The following is a 21,863-nucleotide window of genomic DNA, read 5'->3' as shown; positions in this document are numbered from 1 at the left end:
CCTTATTTTCCTCTTTTTTGGATTGATCACAAAACTAGTGCTCCAGTCAGAATTTCTTCCGACTCTGTCATCATATAACGGCGTAGTCTTCATCACCTCAGGTATCACGTCCACTCCAATCAACCTTCCGCAAGTTTTTCTCTTCAGTAGTCTTTACTTGTCAAACTCATTCTCTGAATTTTCCTCAAACAAATTTGTAGTTGCCTCGTCAATATTCTTCCATTCTTCACCTCGTGTATACCTTATAAACAATCGCAGTATATATATACCAGACACGATATAATGACCACAGAAATATTTCCAAGTCCACTCTCTCCTACTACTCTTAGACGCGCAGAGACAGAGACGACCAAGGTGATAAACCTTCCAAAGACGATTTCAGATCTGAACATTTACTATGCCAATAGTCAAGGAAAAGTAATCATCGATCCACTCGAGGCTGAAGCCGAGGTAGGCACTTTTCAGTTTACCACCTGTGACTCAATCCCAACTGAACTGATATGCATATTTAAATTCGATAGTTTGGTTCTGAGTTAGCTCAAAAGTTAAAATTGGACAAAACTGGAAGAATCATTCTCTGGCCTCAACCCTCTCATTCACCTGACGATCCTCAAAACTGGAGTTCGCATAAAAAACTCGTTCATCTTATCATTCTCACAATGGCTTCTTTTGTATGTCGTATCAAATGCTATATTTCTAAAATCAAAGGACGCATATTTTTGCGTGAATGATTTCATCCATAATCACATCTGATATTTTCTTTCGGGGGATGTGCACTGCCACAGGTTCCTGACTTTTGTAGTGCAATTGGTAAGATTCAATTTGACTTTTTGAAAGACAAATGAAGCGCTGATCTTCAAAAATGATAATGAAATAGGTATTGCAAGTCTTTTCAGTTTGGCAAAAGAGTTTGATACCACACCTGGCGAAATCAATAACTTGACTTCAAAGTAAAATCTCAATTAATTTCTTATTTGTTTCCCTCTTCAGAATCAAGGAGACTCTGATTTGTTTCATTTCTGGATCAATCAGTTGGTCTATTTTCTTACTAGGTCCTGGTGGAATCCTTGCTGTGATTTTTGTTAAGCGTTATGGAAGGCTTCCGGTATGTGACCAAAAAGAAATAGATCTCCAGAACAAAGAAACATTTGAATTTATTAAATCTATCTTTTGACATATTCATAGGTTCTGTTTTGGTCACAATTGATCGGTCTTGGTTTTTTGATTGGATGTGCAGCAGCACCCACACTTCCCATATTTGCTGGTTAGTCTTTTTGATAAATGTCAGAGCCCATGTGGACCTTTCTTCTGATCCTGGTTTTGATTATGTCCTCGATTCAGCGATGAGATGTTTGAATGCTTTCTTCTCAACTGCTCCTCAAGTCATGGGCTTGTATGTCGTGAATGGTATGCTACATTCCCGATGATGTATCCTTCACATATCGATGAATTCTGACTAAAATTGGATCATAGACCTCTATCCATTCCATTTGCAGGCTCGTATGGTCAGTGGTCCTCTAAGTAAAGCCGGCCTCATTATAAACGGTCTAACATTCTGTCTACCCTGACCGGTGATCAGCTGAACTTCTGGACCTGCGGATTTCTATCTTCTCCCTTTGTTTCTCCGTGTAAGTCAAATCATTGAAGAACAAAAATTCATGAGGTTCCTAATTATACAATGTCGATTCACAGGGCTATTTGGGTATCTGGTATCCAAAATTGTAGGTCTAACATTTGGCATATTTGACTTTTCAAAATTGGCATCCAAGAAAAAGCCTGGCACAAACTGATATTCCCATGGTCTGTAACTAGTCCTATCGATGGGCTTACTGGATAGCATCCATGTACGTGGGCATAGTGGTCATTTTGATAGCACTCTTCATGGAGGAAACTATCTACGATCGATTTTCGGAAGACCAACCAGTGCCAGGACGAAGCTTCAAAGCACGATTTGAGTCTTTAATCGGTATCACCGGTTTTCGAACCGCTGGTGATCGAGACACCTGGAGACAGGCTATAACTCCGATGATCCAATTGCTTGCAAGACCACATTTGATGGGGATCCTGATCTATCTGGTTAGTTGCTTCATTCAGCTTTCAACTTTCTTGGCCATTCTTTGATTACTTTTTGTGATGTCTTATGTAGGGTGCAGTTTTTGGATTTGGAATTGGAATCAACGTTACCAACGGTAAGTCTATCACCTCTTCAGCAAATCATATTTGAGGAAGCCCGATTCTTATCTTTTTCACATTTCCATCTTCAGTTGTCTTTGTTCTCTCCCCGCCACCATTCGGATTCGGATTAACTACGATCGCAGCATCTTCTCTCTGTAAATGAATGTTTCATATATTAAAGACTGTACCATGATTGAGATAATAACCTAACGGAAAAAATATGACGTTTGAACCGGCGACTTTTGATAATCTAGACGCGACTCCAGTAATAGCAGTATTTATTGGAGAAATTATGGGACGTTACATAAATGATGCGATTGCTAAACGTCTCACACATCGAAACTCTGGTGTATTTGAACCGGAAATGCGATTATGGTCAGTGTCTATTCATGCAATGATTTCAAAAATGAAGATAGTTAGTCTCAAATGTATAATCTCATAGGACACTTTATATTGGATTACCATTGTATGTTGGAGGTCTGGTACTACTTGGAGCCGCTTTTCAAGAAAAATTGAGCGTGTTAGTATTCTTTATATTTGTCCTCAGACTTGCGGCTTGCAATAATTTTCAAACAAAAGAAATTGATACAAGATTTTAATTGTCCGATAGTGCTGCTATAGTATTCGGATGGGGATTAGCAGAGGTAGCTACGATGGTGACCACAGTGGCATGTTGTGAGTTATTGTTTTTGAAAATGTACTCCAAATATCCTCTCGAACGCTGACTGCGAGCGGCTTTGTCATATTCGACAGTGAACTACACAAACAACACGGTAAGCTGATTAGACGAGAATGTGGTTTCTTCTATATTTTACTCGCCTTCTCAAAATCATAGCAGAATGAAATTGACCATGTGAATCTATTTTTCTTGACAAAGTTCCCATTTCCTGGAGAAATCTCTGCGTAAGCTCAAAATTGTACTATAATCCAAGCAACACAGAACTAATAATTTGCATTGGATGTCTTGTGGGGGTAGTTTGTTGAATCAAAGTCGAGTTCTAGGTGGCTTTGCGGTCCCATTTTTTCAAGTCAAATGGGCTAGCTCACGAGGTGCCTTGGAGACATTCGGATGCGAAGCTGCGTGAGTTTCAAATCAAACAAGCTAAATTATTAGGTTTTCGAAGAATTGATGTCGAATTAATCTGGGACAAAAAGGATCACTACCGGTATATTCTTGTTAGTTGTTCCGGTTCTTCAAATAAAGGGGCCACAATTAAGGGTGCGTGAAATTTTTACCTATGTATCAGAATCAGAAAAAAATGAGAATTTATAGCCTCTGTCTAACTCGCAATTTTTCTTCATCACAGGCTAAGTTTTCCCTTCAACCATCAATAACTGTAAGGTCCAGAAGTAACCGTGATTCTGCAAAACTTGGTACAGGTGCTTTTGATAAAGAGCCGATATCAAAGCCCCAATCCCCATAAATGAGTGTTCCATTAGAACACTGACAGATTTCATCGATTTTCTCTTTTGATAGTTCATATATCCTTGAGGTTCTTTTCTGTGTCATGTAGCTGTATGTTTATTGTTTATGATTGGTTATGGATTCAAATTAACGTCTTGAAATATGGTAGCTACGCTCCAGACTGATTGCGGGATGTAATACCTGAAAGAAAAAGGAAATTTCTTTTGCGTTAGGCTCTTTACCATTTTGTCCAGCTATTGGCAAAAGTTTTTATGTCCAACCAAGTGGGTCGAGCCACCAAAGATGCGTGGTCCTTGATCAGCAGGTTTTAAATTTATATCCCTTTAATCCGTGTAAAGGACTTGTAGTTGTGACGATGATTTGCAGAACAAGGTTGTAAATGTGGGTCAGGAGAAAAGGAAATTTAATTCACCACATGCCATCTTCAAGAATCTGGTGATGATAGCGAAGTGAATTAGAAAAACAACTGAAATGCTTGATACAGTTGTCTAATTGTGCTCGAAAGCTGCGCAGCGAACTCAAGTGCTTCAGACTTCCCCATTCCCATCATAAACTGATCAGCCGAATCGAGTAACTGCTTTCCAACCCTGCTCTATTCGAAAGACCGCCTTCATCGGTTTCTAACGCATCTTCAACTCGAACCGCACCGCTTCACGACGATGAACCACTGAGGCATAAGCTTCATGTCGGCGAGCGGTTCGGCGATGTGTAAGAATAATGAAATTCTGGACGAGTGACTTACAAATCAAACTGAATTTGGCACTGTTGGTTATTCGATGGCCTGGCAGTGGCACGCTGGTCTCAGTGATCGATATTCGTCTAGTCCAAGGAATTTGAAGAGTTTTGTCGTTGTCATCGAGAACCGCCAGGCTCGTCTCACTCTAGACAACCTTCATTCTGAATCTTCATTCAAGAAACGGTGTACAATGGCATTCGTCCTTGACTCGTCCAGGCCACCTGAAGCATTCTGATTTCACGTTTCCCCTCAGGCGTCTTTCCCTTGAGGCTCGCTAATTGAACGAATTGATCACACAACTTTTTCTCGAGTCAAAGTTTGATTCACTTCTGTCAACGCAAGCTTCCACTCCATTATAAGCCATCTTTTGGAACGTTTCCTTTCCGCTAATTATCGAATAACTCCTTTTCTAATTCGTCTGCAACCAGGTTGTTGTTGATCTCATTATATCTCGTCCATAACCTTTCCTTCTTTACGCGTCTTAAGAGAACCGTGCAGTATACATAAAAATTTAGACACGAATGGATTCAGAAATATTTACAATCCCACTCACACCGGCTTCTCTCAGACGCGCAGAAACAGAAACATTGAAGGCAAGCAAGCTCCCCAAGACGATTTTAGATCTCAATCTATCCTATGCTAGTGGTCAAGGAAAAATCATTGTCGATCCACTCGAGGCGGAAGCTGAGGTTGGCATCTTTCACTTTACCTTCATGTGACTGGAGTTCAGTTGAATTGATACATATGTCCAAACCAAATAGTATGGTAGTGAGTTGGCTGGAAAGTTGAAATTGGATGCTACTCAACAAATCGTCCTTTGGCCTCAACCTTCTCATTCACCTGATGATCCTCAAAATTGGAGTTCGCGCAAGAAAACGGCTCATCTTATAATCCTCACAATGGCTTCTTTTGTAAGTGCAATGAAAACCCGAGTTTTTGAAAATCACTTGACACACATCATTTTAAATGTCGAATTCCTAATGATTTCATTTACGTTCTTTGTAATACATAGGTGCCAGACTTTTGTAGTGCGATTGGTCAGTTCATATTCTCCGTTTTTTTGCCAAAACAAATGATTGCTGATTGAGCCACAAAATCTTAATGCAATAGGTATTCCATGTCTCTTCAGTTTGGCAAAGGAGTTTAATTCTACACCTGGTGAAATCAATGACTTGACCACAAAGTATGATTTCCTTTTTATTTTCTTCGTCACATATATACGTTCTTTTCCATTCTGATTGGTTTGATTATTTCTATAGTTGGTCTATCTTCTTACTTGGTCCTGGTGGAATTCTTGCTGTGATTCTCGTTAAGCGTTATGGACGACTTCCTGTATGTGATCAGATTTCTTGGTACAAAGCACAACAAAGTTCATCAAATATTGACTCTTGAAACCATTTTGATTGTTTCCTAGATTCTTTTTTGGTCACAATTAATCGGTCTTGGTTTCTTGATTGGATGTGCAGTAGCACCCTCCCTACCTGCATATGCTGGTCAGTCCTTTTTATCAATTTTTAAAACCTCAGCTGAATCTTTCTACTAACTTTGTTTTTGGTCTTTGTCATTGATTCAGCAATGAGATGTTTGAATTCATTCTTCTCAACTGCTCCACAAGTGATGGGCTTGTATGTCATCAATGGTAGGTTTTATTCCTGATCACTTATCCTCTAAGAAAGACTCAAATTCTGACCAACACGTAATCATAGATTTATATCCATTTCATTTACAAGCTCGTATGGTCAGTAATTTTCTTTCAAAAATTCACCTACCCTTCAAAATTCATCTAATATCCTATCGATACACTTCATCAACAGCTAAACCTCTGGACTTGTGGATTTCTGGCTTCGCCCTTTGTTTCGCCATGTAAGTCAAATTGCGGGGATCGATTTCTTGGACATTGGGTTGTTAACTCTACACTTCTGATATCCACACAGGGCTTTTCGGATATCTGGTCACATCATTAGTGAGTTGATGAAATTTATCAAATTCCGGCGTTCGAAAAAGACATCTTGAACTAATATTCCAAATGATTTGAAATTAGTCTTACCGATGGGCTTACTGGATCGCATGCATGTACGTTGTTATAGTGGTGATAGTCATAGCATTATACATGGAAGAAACCATCTACGATCGATTTTCGCACGACAACATAATCCCAGCAACCGGGTTCAAAGCTCGATTCGAAACTTTGATCGGTATCGCTGGCTATAGAACTTCGGATGATCGTGAAACATGGAAGCAGGCTATCACTCCAATGATCAAATTGCTTTCCAGACCCAATCTAATGGGTATCATTATTTATTTGGTTTGTGAATTTGATCAGCTATCGTTCCTTTTTGGATTTGTTGATGAATATCTGTAATAATTAGGGTGCAATGTTTGGATTTGCAATCGGGATCAATGTTACCAACAGTAAGTTGATATCCTCTTGGTAAAAATCGTATTGAAGGAAAACCAATGCTCATACCTTTTTTTATTACCACCTTCAGTTGTCTTCGTCCTCTCTCCGGCACCATTGGGCTTCGGATTATCTACAATCATAGCATCTTCAATCTGTGAGAGTTTTTCTGCACCAACAATTCCTAGAACAAAGGACTAGTAAACAGTGAAACAGCCAGCTAACTGGGACTACCTTCTTGTCCTTCGAACTTGGTACTTCAACTACCAAGACGCGACTCCAGTGGTTGCGGTATTTATTGGAGAGCTGATGGGACGATACATAAACGATGCGATAGCTAAACGTCTCACCCACCGAAACTCTGGTGTCTTTGAACCTGAAATGAGATTATGGTGGGTAGTTTTTCAATCCTTGATCATCAAACCCACACGAACATGTGTTCTAAACTGGATGATTTATTAGGACCCTTTATATCGCATTACCAATGTATGTTGGAGGTTTAATATTACTTGGAGCGGCTTTCCAAGAGAAATTGAGCGTGTTAGTATTCTTTTCAAAAATCTTTTCCCGCCGATCTGACAATATCCTACTAGGAACTTGATTGACGTTGAACTTTTTTTTATTTGATTAAACAGGGCGGCTATTGTTATTGGATGGGGATTAGCTGAGGTAGCTACCATGGTGACCACAGTGGCTTGTTGTAAGTCGTCATTTTCTTGAAAATATACAACATAACATTTCAACATCTGATCTGGAGGTGGGTTTGATTGATTTGATAGTGAATTATGCAAACAATACGGTAGGTTGATCAATTTGTCCTTCTATCTAACTTGCCGAAAACAAAGGGCACATGAAGTTGACTTTGTGACATATTCTTACCACCAAAAGTTTCCATTTCCTGGAGAGATCTCCGCGTAAGCTAAAAGTTTGACTAAACTTTACTGACAACAGAATCACTGAGTATGAAATATTTATAAACATAGCTTGCTGAACCAAGGTCGAGTTTTAGGAGGGTTTGCGGTCCCATACTTTCAAATCAAATGGGCTAGCTCACGAGGTGCCTTGGAAACATTCGGATGTGAAGCTGCGTGAGTTTTGAAATATAGATGAGAGTTACCGAAAGCGTTAGTTTTGATAAACTTTTCCGATCAACAGGTTTGTTACTCTTCTCTTCTTGTTGGTTGTTCCGATTTTACAGATCAAAGGTCCACAATTACGGGTACGTCAGATTTCATTCAGTATGCATCATACTTTTTATACATTCGATCTAACTTTATCATTTTTACCTTTGAAATGTTTGATCTCATCATAGGCAAGGTTTGCTCTTCACCCAGTCATAATTGTGAAGTCTGGTAAGAACAGTGATCCTGAAAAACGTGATATGGTGGTTCTTGATAAAGAGGTTAAATTGAAGCCTTGAATTGCAATCGAAGTGTCTGTTTTCATTACATATAACTAATGTACTCTATCAAATTGTTCTTATATCTATCTCACTGGTTTTGAGATACTTATTCTGGGTGTTACATTCATTATTCATTCTTGTTAAATTATTCTTGTATCTCTTTATCAATTGTTTAAGATTATTTTGTGTATTTATAGTTACTTTTTAATACTTAAATATGAACATATAAATAAGGAAATCTTTATGACTAGTAAAAACACCTGATTTTGTCAGATAAATTATTCTTGTACCTCTTTATCAATTGTTTAAGATTATTTTGTGTATTTATAGCTACTTTTGAATATTTAAATATGAACATATAAACAAATCTTTATGACTAGTAAAAACACCTGATTTTGTCAGATTGAAACGAGTTGAAAAGGTTTCTCTTTGCGAGTTCAATATGCTTCTAAACAAATGTACCGTGCATATTCTGGTGAAGGTGTTGATGGACAAGGAGTGAAAGGGAAGAAGTGGATGTTTGTATCGTAATTCTGAAGGGACGTTGTGTGGAAGTTGATCCGGTTGAGACAGTTATACACCCAGAAATGTGAGTTGTGATACAGTTGATTGAGTAAAATGGATTGAGTGAATTTCGACTGATGACTACAACTTCAAGACGATGTCGAACCACTTCATTCCAAATCAACCTTCACCATCAAAACCAACAGCTTCTTCAATCTCAAACACTTCTCCACCTCCAACTGCTTTAAGATCAAGACCTTCAGTTCTTTCTTTTACTTCATTAGCTCCATCTGATTCAAGATCGAATCCTCAAACTTCAACTCCATTTCATCAAGCATACAAACGTAGACTTGATGCAGGTCATATGCGAACTTCAAACAAACCTGGCTTTCGTCCATTCCTAGTAGATCGATCATCTTCTAATCATTCACATTCACGTACAGTCACAGAAGATGATTATATACCAATCAAAAAGATTTCAGGTAGACCAGAAGAATTAGATTTATTAACGATTGAAGAACCCGATGAACTTTTTCAAACGTTTACGATACGTGAAATCCGTTTGATCGCTCAACGTGCTCGTTCAGATGCCGAAAAGAAACAAGAAGAATTACGTGAGATGGTTGGAGAAAGGTATCGTGATTTGTTAGGTGCAGCTGATGCTATTGTTAGAATGAAATCTAGTTCTTCTAGTCTTTGTGAAATGCTTTATGATTCTATGGAATTATGTAATAAATCAGAATTGAAACGAAGAGGAAAAGAGGCAGGTTAGTCTTCCTTCATGATTCATTGAAGGCTTGATTGTGAATTGGTTCAGTGATCGATTATCAAAGAGAGTCTTCCTTCAGATCATCATACTAACGTATTGCTTAATCAAACAGGGCACATATACTCTACATCAACCGGTCCATCTTCTCGTACCACTTATACGTTAGCTACCCTAGTGAAGCTCATCCTCGTATTATCTGAACATATCTGGCGGTCTCTTGAACGAGAAGATTTCCTTTCAGCAGCTCGTTTCGATGCGTTAGGACGAATTATCTCAAGTGAATTGACTAGCGGTAGATGGGATGAAACTGGTACGACTGAGCCAGGAGAAGTATGCAAAACCTTTCCGATCGTGGTACGACAGAGTGAAGCATTGGCACAACTTGCACCTCAGATTGCATGGCGAGCACGTGGATTTTTACGAAGATGGGATGTTAATCGTCATGAGACTGCATCAGCACTAGCAGCAATACTTTTATTAGACAATACCAGTTTGATGGATACTGCTACTTTGTTTCTACAAGCTCGAAGGACTAGTCTGAATGCTATCTTGGCTTCAAAACCACTTCAACCTGATTTATGGACAGATCGAATTCGGAATGCTATCCGTCTTGTGATTGGTACACTTCAACAAACATTTGAAATCTTTGGTGTTGATCCAAAGGAAACCGCTGGCTCAACATCCTACTTTGTTCGACTTCTTCAAGCTATACAAGATTCTAGTAATACTACTCCACAACCTTCTGGATCTCGAAAAAATGATACACTTGATTCTAAACCTCAAAAGAATGATTCAGATACCATTCGACTCAATTCTATAATCTCAATGCTACCGAATGCTCACCAATCAATGCGATACCTACCGAAATCTGTGATTACCTTTTCACCTTTCATCCCGGTTTCTCTTGATGAACCAGTTATTCTTAGTGTAGGCGACAAGATGCCAGATTTCCTAAATGAATGGTGTCAAATTAGTCATAATGATTTATTAAAAGCGATTCATACACAACTTGAAAGTGTTCAATCAACCAGTGAATTAGTGGAATTTCGAAGTATGATCAATACTACATTACAACCTTTAAAGAATGATTTCATTACTAAACTTCATATAGAAATTCATGATTCTCTAAGTCAACGTTTTGATGCACTTTATGCATTGAAATTAAACCAACTTAAAACCAATACATTAAATTCGATTCAAACTCTCAAACCTAATCTTGGTGAACTTAATCGAAAAGAATGGATCTTTTCAAATCCATTACCATTACTTGAAACTTCAAATCATCAAACATTTGAAACCTTGATCAAATCTATACGTCAAAGAACTGAAGGTAGGTTTGGTGAAAGTGAAGGTATCATTATTGGTAATCTTGAAGATGTTGGTAAAGTTTTGAAACATGATTTCGAGAAATGGAGAGATGGAAATCTTGAAATTCAGGTTGAAAAATATGTGGGATTGGCTAAAGAATTTATGAATGGATTGGTGGATGGATTAGATGACTTATTAAAATCTGAAGATATATGGAATGGTATGTGGCGCTCAACATTGGCTTCCTTCTTCTGGAAATGTTCCTTGCATAGAACTTGAGCAACTGATGTGATTTTGTTCTTTGTTAGATCTATCACGAGAAGTGATGATCGGTGATATCGCCTTGCAGATCTCTGCAACTGAAACGAGCTTTATGACGTATCTTGCTTTATCTCATACAGAAGGAGTTCACAATCTATTTAAACCATTTCAAATCCGATTGGCTTCAATTGCTTCAAATTCACTCTCAAATTGGATTACAAGCACGGCTCAAGCTGCTGTTAAAATCTACACGTCTGATTCTAGTACGTCAAACTTTCTCATGTGGTACCCTTGTTGGATCATCAAGTATGACTCGTTTTTGACTAACGTTTCTCTTTGTAGTGAATTTGAAAAGAGAACATGATCCAAAAACATTGGATAATTGGCCAAGTGATGGGATGTATGCTACTATAGATTTCGTGGCCCAATCTCTTGCTGGTTTAGGACCTCATCGACTTGGAGCTGAAAAAGAGAAAGGTCTAGTGAGCAAAGTTTTAGAGGAGTTTTTCAATGGTCTTACGTCGGTGATAGAGAATCTATCAGACTTTGAAATCGAATTAATCCGATACCTTGGTCAAAGTGTTACACCTCGATTAGAATTTGCAGTAAGTCTATCATTCGAGAATCAAATTAAATACACATGAAACCTTTTACTGATGATCTATTTTTTTTTTTGTATTTAGAAGGAAAAAAGGAAAAATCTGGAAGTGATTGAAGTAGTGATTAAGTTTTTAATTAGGATTAGATCTCTTTGGTTTCCAATCTTGATAGATTTTAAATACGATCATAAAGAAGTAGATACTACTAAACAAACTGTAATTAGTTGTGTCAAACCTGGTCAACGATTCGCACTTTTAGCATTATGATTTGTATAGTAATCAATTTAATTTGGGAGATTAGGATTATGAAGCTTTGTTTGCTTTAGCAATGTGGTTCATTTCTTGATTTGATCTATGTGCCATAGAGAGAGACCTAAGTTGAACTCGAGCAAACATCATAGACTTCTATTTATATGAAATTACACTTTGTATAATGAGGTTAGTCCACATTTGGTTTATCATTTCACATACAAATCAGATTTTCAAAAACGAAAACAAATTAAAAGGTGATGGTGGATAAATTAATGTATACAAGAAAGTTGATTTTCCAAAATTGAAACCAAAAATTGTTTTTTTTTCTTCTTCTTTCAAATGTTTCAAGCAAAAAAAATAAAATAAACATCAATCTTTGAAATAACCGTTCATTTAGAAATGAAGATTCAGTTATAAAATCAAAATTAAAACAAATCAAGTGATGTAAAAAGAAATCTTGATCATTAATTCATTAAAATCCTTTTCTTCAAGTTTTCATATATAAATTATATTCTTTTTTGTTTTTGTGTTTCAAACCAATTTTTTTTTGTTTCAAATGAATTTGAATGAATTCAATTATTCAAGATCAAGAACAGATTAACATTTTTGATAACAAAGTTGATCGATTGATACTGAAGGTCTTTGATGAATATCACTTAAACTACCAAGCCCAACTGATTCGTCCATAACTGGTGGTTCTATTGAAGCTGGTTTAGGTTTACAAGCTTGGATGCAAGTATACTGTTCAAGATATCCAAGATGTTAGTAAATGCATCAAATAAAATCATAGTGGTTGGTTATTAAGTGATACTCACCATTGCAAGTAATGGGCCTGGAATACCGGCCCAACTCCATGATGCCCATTGGATAGCTATGAGAAGAATAGAGCCAAGAGAAGTTCGAGTTGGATACTTGAACGCATCAGTGACTAAGACATAGAAACCAAAACATTAAGTCAGAAGGTCATCACATCAACATCAAGAAGACTTTCAAAAAATAACTAACCGACGCATAGATCCAAAACCAAGAATGAAACAGCAACTATACAAATGGGGATAGCTTCAATACGTAATTGACTAGCTTCTGAATGAAGATCACTATATTTAGAAGCCAGTGCAGCAAGTTCACCTCGACCACATAATGGAGTTTCAGTGGTAGAATGATTATGATGATGACGACCAGGAAGATGAGCAGGTGGTAAACAAGTAAGACCAGAAGCTTTTGCCTTTGCAGCTGCTACTTCGTATCGATAATCTAAACTATCACGAAACAAATAACCTTGACCACGTAATGATCTAGTCAGAGCAAAACAAGTCACAAGAAATCCAGTTAAAGTGACGGTTGTAAATAAAAGATGTAATCCTGATAACATTCTAGTATGGATTGCTAATGTTTCAGCAGCTATTTCAAGTTGTTCGATTTGTTGGGTTGCTACATTAACAGCTGATTCATTAATAGTAGCTAGGATCACATCAATGGTCGTGATGAGTGAAGGTGTGATGGAATCGAGTGTGTCAATGGCTGTAGAGGTAAGTACGATGCAAGGTACTGGTAGGAGAATGACGATTGCAAAACTCATGTAGGTGAATGTAGTGCATAGTTTTGGTGGTATGTTTGGTTTGATGAACGGTCTTGAAGATGTAAAACCAGGTGAAAGTGAAGGCAAACGAGCAGCAAGGTCCCATACTGAAAATTGACATATTTGAAGATCAAAATTGGATCAATACCCTGATCTTGTAAAATCATATCAATTTGATGATGCTAGTTGACTCACCTTTGAATAGTCCAGCGCAGATGAGCAAGCTGGTCAAAAGATAACAGAGTTAAATATCTGTGAAAAAAGACACTATTCTATATGAAGACTCACCTATAACTTGCTCCTTGAATAGCGTTTGTTCGACCTCGGAAACGCGAAGAGGACAAATCTGTTAAAAGACTAGTAATGGCGGCCAAGTTGACTGTAAGGAAATATCTACATAAGTCACTGCTTCTAGAAGATAATACCTTTTTTTTCAAATGAATGGTAGGATACTCACGTAGGGCATGTAGTAAGAAAACCACTGGAAAAATGTTGGCTAAGATGGGTCGACGATAACCAAGAGCATTGATGATGAAGAAACGACGTTCGGTACTTCGAGAGATCCAAGAGACGCAAAAAGTTGTAAAGTGAAGTACGGCGCCTAAGAGTGATAGTCCAACAAGTGCCCAACAAGCCGATCGAGCAGGATTAGGTAGCTCTGGAGCTGATGTGTTCACTAACTCAGCTCGAAGCGCACTCCACTCTTCAATTGATGAGGCCATATGGCCAGAGTGAAGGGATTTGGTGGAAAATGTTTCAAACTTTAGCCTATTCTGATGTGTTGATTGTTGATTTGGAGTTATCTTTCGACGAAAGGTAATGAAGAAGAGGATACAAGATGTAGTAAGCTTGGATGAACGTTAAAGCCGATGGAAGAACAGGCCATGTGATACCCTAATGAGCTGTGTAACGAGTTATTAAGATGATATGGATGAATCAAAAGAAATTCCATTGACGTACGAGGAGATGGATAAAGGGGCGAAGGTCTTGTGAGCTCGATCAGAGGATTATATAAAAGTTTGAGCAAATCCTTTTAAAGATAAAACAAATCAACGGCATTCAAGGTTAGATCTACAATGTGGTATATTCGCTTATGGGATCGCTGATGACGCAGGGAGTAATGAAAGAATGGGGGGGGGGACTGAAGTGAGGAAAGTAGGGTATCCTTTCGTATCGTCCGATTGATAAACCAGATTAATTTCAACTCACTTTGTTTATGTAGACACAGCTTTGATCATCAGTCGAAGATGGTCAAACTCATGAGAGATAAAAGTTGCTGATTGCTTGAAGGAAAACACAGTGAAGGTGGTGATTAAAGTAAAGAACTTATGTACAATCTCGAATTGCACAAAATCTCATATAACTTTATTGTAAAAAGAATTTATAAAGTATATCTGGTCGACCCTAAATTCCTTTCGTTCACTTGTAGTTCCAAGACGTATCTCCAGAATGTTCTGTAAACGAATAGCTTGAGGATGAAATCTTAATGGTGAATCTTGCAGACCGAAAGAAGCAAAGGTTGAACTTGAAGTGATGCAAGAAGCTATAAACCAAACTGAATTCAATCAGCTTAAAACTCAGTCTTTTTTTTTCTTCGTTCGTCTCAGGTGGCTGTAAGTGGTGGAGAATTGAATGTGTTCGGAGTTTTGCTTACACTTAAACCCAAAAATTCTGAAACCACTCCTATGTACGAGTTAACGCAAATCGAAACGTAGGAAAGATAGAATTTAGGAATCCACAAAGAAGTTGAGATCAACTGACTGCAAGCAATGGACTTTAGATTCCTGCAAGAAGTTGAAGTGTGTATAAATAGACAACTGAGAAGAAAGGTGTTGTCTTTTCCTATCGCCGTTCGCACGTTAGACCTGCTCTACATATGTAGTTCCTGCTAGTTCCAGATTTCGGCTTAGTTTGTGAAAGAGCCAAGATAAAAAGGAACTAAAGAGAAAGGCTGTGAAAGGATGAAAAGGATCTGTGAAAAAGTTAATCGTGATAGTTTGACATCTGACTAACGCCAATCAATCTCAATCAAGATCTATTGAAAGTTTGACATTAGGAGTGTTCAAAGCTGAAAACTTGACATTTTGAAAGAGATTTTGAAGCGAGAATTTTGAACTGTGATTTTTGTACAGATGAACATTGATTCTCGTACAGATATGATCAGAAGGGAGTATCACTGAGTATGGATGTGCCCCCCTATGATTTTGAAGTGGAGCAAACCTGAGCAAACTCCAAAGCTCAAGATACACCCATACATATCTGGACAAGAATCACAGTTTTTCTGTACAACAATCACGGTTCAAAATCTTTTGCTTCAAAATCTCTTTCAAAATATGAAGTTTTCAGCTTTGAACACTCCTATTGATTCGGCGTATTGCTTGCGGTGTTCCATTTTCACCTGTCACCTTTACGAGCCACAAAAGTATTGGTACAACCGTTTCAAGAAAGATTGATCATTCTTTTTGAAAGAAAGTTGCCGCTGCAGCGAGCAAAACCAAACAAAAGTCTTCTTGGCAAGTGTGATTGTTTTTCTACTCTTCAAATTAACGGAGAGATAGAACCAAGTGAGAGACAAACACCGGGTTTTGGACCGTGACAGGATTTTCAAAAACAAACACATCTTTGTTCAAACACGGCTGTAAAGTATCACCCAATCTGACTGTGCTTTGACGAGATGACTCAGCATGACTCATGAGTGTTGTAGCTTTGCATGATTGGGTTTCGGAAGGGGATGACTGATACGTATGAATCCAGAGAAAAGGTTGGAGGGTTTGTCCCGTTTGGTGCCTAATTGGATTGGTCGGTCAGAGCACCTCCACCAACGCACGTCTATCAACATAACAAATTAGACACACATGTCACACATAAGGTGTATCATCCTGCACGCTCTCAAACGGTGACAGCTCACCATGCACGCCAGCCCGATTTTCCAGCAAAACATGAACTTTTGGAGTAAATGGTATTGGACAACTATTGAACATAATCTTGGCAAATGCTTTTATCACCACATCCCCCTATGATTATTAATCAAGAAAGTGATCAATGACTAATTGGTGGCTCAATTGAGTTTGGGTTTGGCATCTCAGGTATGGGTAGGATCAGGACCCCGGTATGCTCCTATAAGGGGTACTCAGTCAGAATTGTAATTTGTGACTTTTGAGCTCCTGCGGAATCACACTTCATGTGATTATAGAGAGCTCTCATGTTTTCTGCCAGTTTCTGCTTTTGCTTATTGCCACTCTTTCTATCATTTGACAGATGAACGGTGGCAAGGAATTCCAAGGACAGATTAAACCTGTAAAGTATTGAGAACCAAAAGAAGCCAATGGCTTTGCCGTTTGTAAGAATGAGAACCTGGGGTTATCAGGTCTAGCGTAAGCACAACGGCACAAGCCACAAAGCTTCACAGGAGCTTGTAAAAAGACTACACACCTGTGCACAGAGCAACAGGATACGGGCAAGATTTAGCAAAGCGGTAAAACGTGAGTAAAGATAAAAATTATAAGTTTCTTCAATGATGATACTAACCTGGGGTTATCAGGTCTAGCGTAAGCACAACGGCACAAGCCACAGAGCTTCACAGGAGCTCGTAAAAAGACTGCACACCTAACACAACACACACACAGATTAGTAAGAGTAAAGAGAAAGATAGAGAAAGAAAATATGAAGACAAACCTGTGCACAGAACAACATGATACGGGCAAGATTTAGCAAAGTGGTAAAACGTGAGTAAAGATAAAAATTATAAGTTTCATTGATGAGGGAAGAAACTAACTTGTACAAGGTTCCTTATCAACTAGAAGCAGTCATAGCACACATACATAAACAAAAAGAAAAAGAGAAAACATCACAGGTCACAGACAACCTATTCCCAATTAGGAAAGAAAGACTCTACACGTTCTAACCGCAACCTGATATTTGTTCAATAACACCCTCATTTGTCAATAACTTGCCACGCACTAACTTGTCTTGATCTTGTGAGTGAGGTAAGAGACTTCTTGACTTAAGCAGAAGTCCTTGACATCTTGATTTATTTGAGATACTTTAATTTGATTAAGAACCAGTCTACACACACACAGCCTGAAAACGTGGTATTGTTAAATACCACAACAAAACCTCACCTAGAGCTATGGATGAAGCCAGGGACTGACTCAGCAGTATGCACTACACAAAATGTCATCTTTACCGGGCGGTAAAGAAAACTACTGACATAGAAAAGTCCTGAGGCAACAGGAAGAGAGCTAAAAATCTGAAAAAATATGCACCTTGTTCCTAGATGTTGGGGCGTCATGATGAGTATTTTTTTGTACTTTACACACAGATATTGGTTTATGTACTAACAATAAACGCTGAAAATCATCAAAAACTCACATGTAACAATACCTGAAATTTGGGTCATGAGTATGAAGACAATATTTTGTGGTCTAAAAACTTCAATAATTCTTGCAGTTCTGAATCAAATCACTCGATTTGAAGTGCATTAAAAAGGTGAGCCTTTCCTCTACATTTTTCATTGAGACATCACATCTGTAGCTGGTCTAAAAAAGATCCTACAGAGCTATTCATGCAGAACTGTTTGAACATATGTAGAGTGTTTAAATGACTAGATAGCACCTTACTAACATTATGAAGTGTGAAGGAGAATAGTTCAGCTTTTGAATGAACCAGAAATAGAGTTATTTGGAGCAGAATTGCAAAAGTTATTGAAGTTCTTAGACCACAAAATATTGTCTTCATACTCATGACCCAAATTTCAGGTATTGTTACATGTGACTTTTTGATGATTTTCAGTGTTTATTGTTAGTACATAAACCAATATCTGTGTGTAAAATACTAGCAAATACTCATCATGACGCCCCGACATCTAGGCACAAGGTTCATACTTTTTCAGATTTTTAGATCTCTTCCTATTGCCTCAGGACTTCTCTATGTCAGTAGTTATCTTTACCGCCCGGTAAAGATTACATTTGGTGTAGTGTTGACAGGGGTGGGTTTCCCGGGGAGCTCAAAAGTCACAATTCCAAGTGACTACCCCTTATAAGAGCATACTGGGGTCCTGTAGGATCTCAAAAACCTGTGCCTCATGTTCACATTGGATGGACCAGAAGCTGAATATGAAATACAGCTGTTTTTAGGTTTTAAGCATGTTTTTTGGCTCTGTATTTGGTGTAGAGAACAGGGCGTGTTGGAGATGATCTCAGGGCATCACCAGTAGCCCAATTCAATTGTCTCCAGTTGCTATCACCTAGGTTCAACCACATGCACCGTGCAAAATTTGAAATTTGGCAACCTGAGTCAACCCAAATGCCCCAAGGGGTTAATAGGTCCTGAAAAGGCATCTTAATTGGCATAATTGGGGGTGGTTTGTGCCATAGATGACTTTTCAAGTTGATGTGGCCAGAAGGGTTTTTCAAAAAAATTAGTTTATTCCCATATATTTTGAACATATGGGTTTATAGTACTGGCTTTCAAACTTGACCTGGTTATAAACCCAGTTGACCCAGTTGACTTTCTGGCTGGGAACTGTCAACAAATGTCAAGTTGATACACAAAGTTACCACCAAAAAGCAACTGGTCAACCGGTCTACTTTGAGAGCCACTAGTGAACTTTATGGATTAATACTATGGCTATAGGCTCAACCCCTGAACCACTCTGCACCACTCCGCTGAAAGTCGGTTTTTTTGTAGTGACACAGAAAACAGATACAAGGTGAATTGCTGTCACTTGGCTTTTGAAAATCAAGCACTGCATGGTAATGGAGCACTGCCTCCGCTTCTACAAATTCTCACAGACTGGAGCAGGCAGGGCAAGTGCTGCTATTCACATTTTTTTTTCAAACATGTACAAAGAATAAAAATTACGGTACTCAAAGCAACTATATGTATGTACATAGTTGTAGTATATAGTTTTTTTTGCGGGCAAAATACCTTGAAAATACTTCTTTTGTTTATTCCACACCAAAAAAACTATATACAACAACTATGTATGCGTACACATGTAGCTTTGAGTACCATAAATATATACAGTCCGCTACAACAGGCAACAGACAAAACACTTGTCTCAAATGATAAAAGAGATCAAGAGCAAAACCATTACAGTCAAACCTGCACAAGTGCATAATTTGGGGAGAACATCTGGCCTATGCAATTTCACGGGTTACGCAAAGTGAGGTAAAATACAGGATAGGTTAAAATGCATAAAGTTATGCGTATATGCGGAAATAGGCCAAAATACCTAACATTATGCATTTTTGCAGGTTATGAGCTAGGCTTTAAGACTTAGGGCTCAAGGTTTATGCATGATTATGTACTTTTTATTATTCTGTATTTTGAGTAAAAGCTATGCAATTGGGCTTCCAAGACCCAGTTTTTTTTGGGTTTTGACCTATGCATTATCATTTTTGACAAAATTATGCAATAGATCCAACTTTTAGCAAGCACCAAGTTGGGGGAAGTGCTAGCCTATGCAAAAAGGGTGATTATACAGTTGCGTGGGTTCAACTGTAAACAAGTGACTAAGAAATATTAATAAGCCATCATTGCATAGAGCAAAAATTGAGAAGAAGAGATATTGAACAAGTGACTAAAAAAACAAAAAGAAAAAGAAAAATTTGAAAGAAAATACTTTGAAATACAATAAAAAGCCTGAAGAAAAAGAAAGATATTTTCAAAAAGATATTCAGAAAAATCAAGAGAGGCACATATTTTAAGCATTATGAGGAAGAGAAGGTTGTCAATTAATTCAAAATGTTTGTGACAGAGTCTTTTTCTTGGAGTTGACAGCAAAGGATGCTACATGACTAATCACATCTGAAAATCAATCAAGAACTGGAATCTTAGCTCAAAGCCACTCCCTACATCCAACAGCCCTGGTGATTGCATTTGGGAAAATCTTTCAAGTCAACCTCTACTCAAACATTGACATTGATGAAAATACAAACTTACCCACCACCAAGCAAATTCAGATCTTGGCAGAGTTGTTGGTGGAATTACATGTGGTGAAAATGTTGAAGTGGTCAAATGGGTCACTTGAACAACTGATGGTATTGGTGGATGGGATAACTGGAGGAGTCACTGTGGGCAAGTATCAAGGAGTTTGTTGAAACAACATTCAATGCCACCTTTTGCTTGGTCAGCGTAGTCAGCATAGTGAAGATCCGAAAAAAGAATTGATATTTTGGGTTGAGAACAGTGGCCATCAAGATGATATGGGTAGACACTGCTTCTTCCTGGTGCAAAGACATGTTAGGTAACATGATATCAATAATATTAACTATAGACGGGAATACCAAGCTGTTGTGGATCTGCTGGAGTGTCTCAGATACTGGAAATTACTTGGCTAGAAAAACAGAGCCAGAGGCAAAATCCCCCTCCAATTGTTTGTTTGAATGGCAAAATACCTACAGGGTCAAAAGATTTGATATGTGAGTTGATTACTTATCCGACATTGTTCCAAGCCACAAGTTTCAGTGTGAGGTAGACTGATTGATAGTTCCAATCTTGATCAATTAAATTAGCAGAAACACCAATTAAAGCATACCAGGCCCTCTCCATGGTCCAAACATTATGGACAAGGAAGAACCTGCTTTTGTTTTCCTGATTGCAAGCGTTGTAATCAAAATAAATATTATTTATTAGTAATATGACTTGAAATTTTACATGAAAAGGACTCACATATACCAAAGCCACTGTCGCTGAGCCCAACACACCATGTAACTCCTTTGACTCACTAGCTGCCCAGGTAGTAGTTTGTAAGACCACCCTTCAATTAGCCAAGGTGATAGCCACATGTTGTTATGGATAGGCTAGTGTTCTAGAGGTGAAGTATGAAGGATCTGTTCACTGCCCACTGGGTCTTGAATGTGTATTGTCGGATGAGGAAGAGAGCAGCTCAATGACGTAGTCTACAAGTCTAACTATACAATGAGAACTGTGACATGTGATCTGAGAGATGTCACTGGTGTGATTCATAACATTATCCCCCCTTTAATGCCCAAACTCCCTCTTGCGAGTTCTGCATTCTCCCCACGGGCAGCATTAAAAAACCCAGTGGGAAAAAGCTATGCCCTCTTACTTTCTCCTTTTCCTCTTGAATTTCTTGATGGCATCTGGAAAACAATTATCAAACTCTTTAATTAATTCAGAACAATTCTTCAGGTTACCTTTAGGTTCCCACGAATTGTGATTTGGTCCAAATCCTTTCCAACCAATAAGATATTCAACCTTGTTATACCTTTTTCGACAATCTAATATTTCAGCTACCTCCCATTCGTCCTCTCCTTCTATTTGAATTGGTGGTTGGGGTGGTGATTGTCGTAATGCTATAGTGTCCTGACGATGTTGACGCAGTACTGAAACATGGAAAACTGGATGTACACCCTTCATTGAAGGTGGTAGATTCAATTTGTAAGCAGAATGTGAAACCCTTTCAGTAATATTGAAGGGACCTAGCCA

At 38.2% G+C, this 21,863-nt stretch overlaps 4 protein-coding genes across 4 annotated transcripts; 3 read left to right on the top strand and 1 right to left on the bottom strand.

Annotated features, from left to right (window-relative positions):
* Positions 1–282: 282 nt before the first annotated feature.
* Positions 283–3,459, top strand: MELLADRAFT_93710 (uncharacterized protein; the record flags this gene model as incomplete). Its single annotated transcript, XM_007416430.1, has 20 exons — positions 283–450; positions 534–671; positions 786–810; positions 878–950; positions 991–1,105; positions 1,186–1,264; positions 1,342–1,407; positions 1,474–1,505; positions 1,664–1,721; positions 1,838–2,076; positions 2,147–2,189; positions 2,265–2,330; positions 2,430–2,550; positions 2,618–2,695; positions 2,786–2,850; positions 2,908–2,948; positions 3,053–3,078; positions 3,152–3,256; positions 3,300–3,394; positions 3,440–3,459. The coding sequence occupies 20 exons, from the start codon at positions 283–285 to the stop codon at positions 3,457–3,459; spliced, it is 1,653 nt and encodes a 550-aa protein (XP_007416492.1).
* A 1,399-nt stretch (positions 3,460–4,858) lies between these two features.
* On the top strand, positions 4,859–8,155 carry MELLADRAFT_111982 (uncharacterized protein; the record flags this gene model as incomplete). Its single annotated transcript, XM_007416431.1, has 20 exons — positions 4,859–5,026; positions 5,099–5,248; positions 5,350–5,374; positions 5,448–5,520; positions 5,597–5,669; positions 5,752–5,830; positions 5,911–5,976; positions 6,044–6,075; positions 6,152–6,200; positions 6,272–6,300; positions 6,379–6,642; positions 6,707–6,749; positions 6,944–7,127; positions 7,198–7,275; positions 7,371–7,435; positions 7,515–7,534; positions 7,624–7,649; positions 7,719–7,823; positions 7,891–7,954; positions 8,048–8,155. 20 exons carry the CDS (start codon positions 4,859–4,861, stop codon positions 8,153–8,155), a joined length of 1,701 nt encoding a protein of 566 aa, XP_007416493.1.
* A 643-nt stretch (positions 8,156–8,798) lies between these two features.
* On the top strand, positions 8,799–11,845 carry MELLADRAFT_93708 (uncharacterized protein; the record flags this gene model as incomplete). Its single annotated transcript, XM_007416432.1, has 5 exons — positions 8,799–9,408; positions 9,475–10,938; positions 11,027–11,242; positions 11,322–11,584; positions 11,663–11,845. 5 exons carry the CDS (start codon positions 8,799–8,801, stop codon positions 11,843–11,845), a joined length of 2,736 nt encoding a protein of 911 aa, XP_007416494.1.
* Positions 11,846–12,427: 582 nt separating this feature from the next.
* Positions 12,428–14,131, bottom strand: MELLADRAFT_93707 (uncharacterized protein; the record flags this gene model as incomplete). The annotated part of the gene is made up of 5 exons (XM_007416368.1): positions 12,428–12,571; positions 12,646–12,758; positions 12,836–13,516; positions 13,605–13,633; positions 13,698–14,131. The coding sequence occupies 5 exons, from the start codon at positions 14,129–14,131 to the stop codon at positions 12,428–12,430; spliced, it is 1,401 nt and encodes a 466-aa protein (XP_007416430.1).
* Between the last annotated feature and the right edge of the window lie 7,732 nt (positions 14,132–21,863).

Source organism: Melampsora larici-populina, assembly GCF_000204055.1.
Source record: "Melampsora larici-populina 98AG31 unplaced genomic scaffold MELLAscaffold_60, whole genome shotgun sequence".
Taxonomy (NCBI): Eukaryota; Fungi; Basidiomycota; class Pucciniomycetes; order Pucciniales; family Melampsoraceae; genus Melampsora; species Melampsora laricis-populina.
This window is presented reverse-complemented; position numbering and strand designations above follow the sequence as displayed.